Source organism: Mastomys coucha, chromosome X, assembly GCF_008632895.1.
Source record: "Mastomys coucha isolate ucsf_1 chromosome X, UCSF_Mcou_1, whole genome shotgun sequence".
NCBI lineage: Eukaryota > Metazoa > Chordata > Mammalia > Rodentia > Muridae > Mastomys > Mastomys coucha.
In genome coordinates, this window is record NC_045030.1 from 150,479,987 (window position 1) to 150,486,916 (window position 6,930).

The window sequence follows — 6,930 nt, forward strand, 5'->3', positions numbered from 1 at the left end:
CAAACTTCAGTGTTCAGGAATAAAAATGAGTATTATCAAATAGGAATGGCTACACCAGAGAAAAGGCACATATATTTATAACACCTCACATAATACTGTTTGCTTTTAGAAATACAAGCCAAGGTCACTTTAAACCATGGTTAAGAGGAGGAAAAGGCTGCTGCCCTTCAGAAGTGTATCCATTTGGAGAGAAAGAAGTCAAGGGGAAAATCACTCTCCTCAGACTAATGCAGTGTAATTGTTTTCCTTATGACGGTGCCCTTCCAGTTTTCTCTCTTTGGAAGTTCCCATGGTTACAAAAGGATACAATTCACACTTACATTTTTTTTTTTTTGCAAAAGAATGACAAGTCACAAGGATGCAAAATTGACTTCCTGTGGTTCATCTGAATTTGTCATTTTGCTTTTGAAATTTTTCTATTGGTCCACTTAACTCAGCACCCCATGTACAATGAATAATATGTTGGGGGTAGGAAAATGCCTATACTAAATTAAAAAAATTAAAAAAAAAAACAAGAAATAGTCACCACTTCACGGCCATAACAATTTTATCCTACATACACTCTTAAATGTAATAACAATGTCCTACATAAATACACACTATAGGTGTTGATTACAAAAATAATGCTCTAAAGATCAAAATCCAGTACTGCTTTCAGAAAAAAATAAACCTTTCATAAGATATGAAGAGTAAAGTTATGTCCTTTACATCTAGGTAGGATTGCTTAAATTGGATTCATATATACCAAAATGTTTTCATTCTAGAAGCTTTTGCAAGGGTTTTGTTTTAAGGAGACGTAACATCAAGTGGGCTGAGATGACAAAGCAGTTGACTCCCTCCTCAGTGTGGTGTTTATATCATCATGCTAAAAGGAAATGAAAGCCATATGTTCCTGACATGGAAACAAAACATTCTTTCCTCAGTGTCTACTCAGTTCAGTCAAGAGATAAACACATCTGAGCAGAACAAAACAAAATCGGAACTGCTCCATGATTGTTATCCATCAGACAGATGCTCCCTGACATACAGAGGGACTGAATCAACATTTGCAGAGTTCATTTCCTACTATCTTTATTGTTGTGTGATTAGCTATTGTTAATAGTTTTTAATACTGCTGACAATTAAAAATGTTTTCCTATTTTATAGACATAAATCCTTCACCTAATGGGTTTTATCTCATGTTTATTCATGCTTACTTAAATAGGGCAGTTAGCTAGATCGGATGGAAGTTCTGAGATACAATTATCCAATAGACTCCAAACCTGAAGATAAAAACATTATCAGAAATTATAAAATGAAGATCTAACACATTTCTAATTTAACTACCTTAGAATTTAAGAAATGTTGTGTATAACTATACACCACAGGGCACATGCCTTTATCATTGAGGGTGACAATTTTCATTGACTGATCTTTTCTATGGATATACTCCACTCAGGCTCCCTGCAAACCTATAGATTGAAATGCTATGTACCACCTAGCTGTGGCTAACAGAAATGGAAAACAGGGATATTGGGCCAAGAGCAGTTTAACCAAATAGACTTGACACTCATTTTGATTGGTTTGGCTTTCTAAAAAAAAAAAAAAAAAAATGTATTAGGCTCAGTTCTTGAATTCCTTTTATAAACCGAATGACTTTGAACAGATACTGTTTAGATCCAAGCAAATCATCTACCTAAATAATGAAAATCCATTAAAATTAAGTCTTCAATGAAATATAGGCAGAAAGCAGTAGGTGCTCAGTAGGCTAATGCCTCCTCTACTGGCAGCCTCCTCTACTGGCATTCCTCAGCTCTGTCAGGATGGCAGAAAGCAGCACTGCAGCTACCAGAGTCGGCAGGAATCTGCACCTCTGTTCATGGTGGAATTTGGTGGACAGTTAAAAGCCTTCTGAAATTCTTCAAAGTTGCTAATGGCACCATTGACCCTGAAAAAAAAAAAGAGATGACAAAGAACATTGTCATTCAATTCCTACACATCCATTGGTTCTGGATGAAACAGTCCATTACTTTAAAGGGGTCTTGCATTCGCTTAGTCTGCTTGTTTACAAAGAAGACATCTAAAGCTTAGATAATTAAGAAAAGAAATTATTGTCATTGAGAATAAAAACCATTTCTTCAAAGGCTACCCAGGACTCTAGTACTCCTCCAAGAATCTTCAAATTCCTATACAAGTGGATCATCTCCAAGACTTTGTTTTTGCTAACTTTTGAAAACGTTACTTCTAGCAAGTGTTAAAGATAGAATATAGGTAATAATCAGTAAATATACCCTGTAAATTATTAGCAAAAAATTCCAAATTTTCAGGCAACTAGTTAGTAAAATGAAATTTGTTTCTAAGACTTATATAGTGGGCACAAAAGGCATAAATCATAAGTGTACTTATCACTACTTTTTAAACATATGTTCCCATTGCTACCATTCTATGATCAAGGTAAGGTATCTCAAGCACTCCAAAGTTTCAATTGTCTCCCCTGACAGGACCCCCAAAAATAATTACTACTGCACTATTTATCACCATAGCACCACCTGCCTTTGAACTTGATGTGAATGGAATATCCACATAACTTTGTCTTTGGCTTCTTTCTCTCTCACAATATTATAATATTGTAAAAGTCATTGCTCTTACTGCATTTCCAATTAGTTTTTAACAGTTCATTCGATGTAGTAAAATACTTTCTCTAAATTCCTACTGATTTGGATATTCACGTCTAACCTAGAATTTGGCTAATATAAGAATCAACTAATGGACAGAAGCTAGCTGTTACAGATGAGTCATTTTGCACTGGATTTTTAGCTTTAGCATCTGTTACAGTCACAAGTCCCTGACTGCTATAGAGACTGCAGATTCCTACTCAGCACTTTGATTGTAACTGCCTTTTACAAGTGGTGTTCCCATTGTGTGATTTTTCTCTTATACTTAAAATCTATGCTTACTGCAGATATTAATAACAAGTCAGGCAAAAACCTCTCCATTACCAATTTCTTACTCAACTGAACATTCAAAGGGCTCACCAAAACCAGCATTCAGTCACTATTTCTTCCCTGATGACTTTGTTTCCTCTGGGCATTTGAATGTTATAGCCTGTATCCAACAAATCCCCACAATCTCTTGGGTTTAGTTGGGGTACTTGGATAGGGATGGATAAATCAAAGTGTGATTCACCTTAGGCAACTGTTCAAGGTGGAATATAGATGATAATCAGTAAGTATACCCTGTAAATCATTAGCAAAAAAATCCAACATTTCAGGCAACTAGTTAGTAAAATGAAATTCATTTCTAAAACTTATCTGTTGAGTAATTAATCTACTGTGTGGTTTCATCTGCTCCATTTGTCTGTAGGATCACATTTTAGTCCATTAGAAACTGTCAGCCTTCATGACAGTTTAGCCCAGTGGGAGAGAATTTTCAACACACTGATTAGATTTTTATGCTAGTGGGTAATTTATAGTCAATTTTGAAGCATTTCTAAGGCAAGGTTTTAGGAATAAGAATTTAAAATATAGAGGAAATCCTAGATGACTTTCTTATGATATGCTTGCTAATAGATTCATTTACATATTAAACATAAAGATATCTAGGTATAATATGTTCTAAGCAAAGAATAACCATAAATTACCATGGCTTCTTGAATTTCCCTGTATAATTAACTGTCCTCTACTGTAAGAAATTTCTCTCAAGCCATAGAACCTAGTCCAAGATGAGTAATATCAACCTTAATTTTGTTTTTATGTAATATTTCATACATTTTGAAAATTACAATTGTTAATCTTTTCCCCTTCATATATATATATATATGTATATATATACATATATATATACACATATATATGCAATTGTTTCAAAGGATGTTATAAGATGAAAACCAAACTGTACTATCTCTGACTCCAGATATGAATTATAATTGCTAAAGATAACCACATATCTTACTTTATGTTCAGAAAAGGGAAAATTACTTATGTTTGTTAGTTTACAGTGTGTGGGGAACAAGAGATATCACACAGAGTATTCTTAAACAGAAAACAAACCAAAATAAACCAGAGTTCTTGAAGCTTAAAAACAGAATAGTATATCAGATCACATCCTCTTCAAAGAAAATACAATCCATTTTGAATTTATTCTTTTGTCCAGATCTTCCTGCTAAAATAGATGATAGAACAATTCAATATTCCCATTATTAAGCAGGGATCTGATGTACTAATGGCATCCATGGAGTATTGCCTTCCAAAAGCAATTAGAACTATATATATATAGTTCTTTTATTGTATATATATTATAGTTCTTTTATTATATATATATAATTCTTTTATTGTATATGTAGGACTGTTTGACTGTATATATGTGTACCATGTGCATTGGAGGCTTTGGAGACTGCAAGAAGAACTCAGATCCCCTCGTATTTGAGTTTCAGGTGGTGCTGAGCTATCCTGTGGGTACTGGAAATGGAGCCTGAATTCTCTACAAGAACAGCAATGCTCTTAGCCGTTGAACCATCTCTCTGGCCCCAAGCAGTACTAATTCTATATCTGAAATGTAATACTAAAACTGAGATTTAGATTCCAATTACTTCTGAAGCTTCAACAGTCTCTTGGTGCAATACTAAGCAGAAATTGAGTTGAAAAGACCCTGAGAAGACCAGCTTACTACAATGAAACAAGAGATGCTCAGTTTCTGTTTGGCTGGGTTCTGTTGTCTACAAAATGGAAATTATAAACTTCATTGTGTAGACTTTTGTTCATACCTCCCATCTGGTGGCACACTGGTATGTCTGGGGAGCACAGAGTGGGGGGAATACACAGATAAAACCTGGGGCCACTCATCAGCTCACTTACCTAAATTGTGGAGGACTGTGAGCACCAATTTGGACTTGTTCTCTGGCAGCTTCTGGTCTATAGGAATTGCACCTTACCTAAAAGATAAAGACACTCAAGAAAATATGCTTCTACTACAACTATACATTTTCTAGTTTCTTAACTCATCTAAGTTGTACTGAAAAATAATTTTGGGATTCATAGAGAGCAAGAAGTTTTAGTGAGTCAGATAAAACATTGAGCAACAGCAATATATATTATTCAAGTCCCCAGAGCAGGAAGCTTTATCAATGTGAATTACACAATTTGAGTAAATAAGGAAGGTTTCCAGGCAAATGATTTAAATCAGGGGAATTACATGTGCCCAAAAATTAGTGAATATTCATTTTCTTAATTTAGTGTTTTAAGTAAACTTTATCAAATTTAACTATAGTCATTTTGCTGAAAAAATAAATAAAACATATCATGGTTTAATATAATTAGGAGGCTTACTGACTGCAGATGCCCCTGGGTGTCTTTCTTGCCTAATCCTGGTCTGGACTTGGGAAATGAATACAAGTCTCTATTTCCTTTGAAGTTAGACATGACTATCTAACTTGTTCTGACCAATAAAAATAAGAAGTTATATATTCCATTTCCCAATAAAAGTTTATAAAAACTTGGCATCAATTTTAGTATTTTTTGGAGCAATGTAAGATGCTACATTAATGGTCAATGGGGTTGAGTATATGACTCAATCTGTAATGCACCTGATACAAGCATGAGGACCTGAATTCAGATCCCTAAAACCCACATTAAAAAGCTGGGCATAATGGCATATTGATTGTCTCAAGAGCTGGGGGCAGAACATAGGGTGGTGGTAGAGAAAAGTTGAGTACATTGGCAAGACAACCAAGCCAAATTGATGATATTTAAATTCCATGAAAGATCATTTATCAAAAAATGAAGAGCAATAAAGGAAAGACATTTGACATCAGCTTCTGTCCTCCATACACACATACATACATCCACACTAACAAGTACACATACCAACATAAATATACACACACAACAAATAAAAAGTGCTGTTTCATGTCCATGAAAGCGAAATGATGAAATACTCCAAATAAAAATACTGTCTGATGACATATGCTGAACATGGAGCAAAAACAAGAAATACACTCCTGTGTTACTTATTTCTGAGGTATAACCTACTTAATACTCATTTGAAATATTTCTTGAAACATGATGTAAGCTTAAAGTATGAATGCCTGTAAGACACATGAATATATAGAAAAGCATTTGAAATTGAAGGGAAAATTATAAATGATTGAGGTATCAGGAAAACATTCAGCTTGGTTGAGCATCAATGCGTAAGTGCCCAGGGAGAGAAAGGTTCATGCCAGATTTCTGAAGTACTGATCAGCAGACCTAAGTGTTATAACTATGTTTAAACATTGTTCTTGAACAGAAAAATAAAGCCATATTTTTTGAAGGATGTACCTGGAAGAAGTACATAGGAAAAAGAAGAAAGTAAAGACTAGTTATTTTTAAAAGCTATTAATGTCTATTAAATAAGTAGAAGTAGTCATTGAAAAAAACTAGAAGAATAAAAATATGAGGAAAAATGCATGAGAAACAAATTTAGCAGGTCATAGCAACTCTAGGTATAGAGGGCAAGAAAGCTAATGGCTTATTGTTATTTTGATAATGATAAATTATCTCTCACCATATTTATGAATATGATTTTAAAGATTTTTTAAGATTAAGATTCCTTAATTTCCACAAAAGCTAGCCCATAGTAACATGTGGTGGTTTGAATAATGATGATTGGCCTTCATAGACTTATGTGTTTGAATACTTGGTATAGGGAAAATGGTACTATAGGAGTCATGGCCTTGGTGGAGTAGGTTTGTCCTTGTTGGAGGAAGTGTGTCACTGTGGAAGTGAACTTTGAGAGCTCAGACGTTCAAGCCAGGTTAATATCTTGTTGCCTAACAGGATGAAGAACTCTCATTTCCTTCCTCAGCACCATGTCTAACTACATGCTACCATGCTTCCTACTATGGCAATAATTCTTAGATAAATGGATGGATCTGGAGAATATCATCCTGAGTGAGGTAACCCAATCACAAAAGAA

General features: G+C 34.4%; 1 protein-coding gene across 3 annotated transcripts in view; it reads right to left on the bottom strand.

The window, feature by feature from the left end:
• Positions 1-1,052: 1,052 nt before the first annotated feature.
• The window catches only part of Phex (phosphate regulating endopeptidase homolog X-linked), a 258,664-nt gene continuing 252,786 nt past the window's right edge, over positions 1,053-6,930 (bottom strand). For 2 of the 3 annotated variants that reach the window (XM_031376718.1, XM_031376727.1), the window contains 2 exons: positions 4,833-4,909; positions 1,600-1,927 (listed from right to left, as the gene is read on the bottom strand). In XM_031376718.1, the coding sequence (XP_031232578.1) occupies positions 1,825-1,927; positions 4,833-4,909 (180 nt within the window). In that variant the 3' untranslated portion in view covers positions 1,600-1,824. Of the gene's footprint in view, positions 1,263-1,599; positions 1,928-4,832; positions 4,910-6,930 lie in introns of those variants that run through there. The other variant, XR_004120468.1, reaches the window with a different exon arrangement.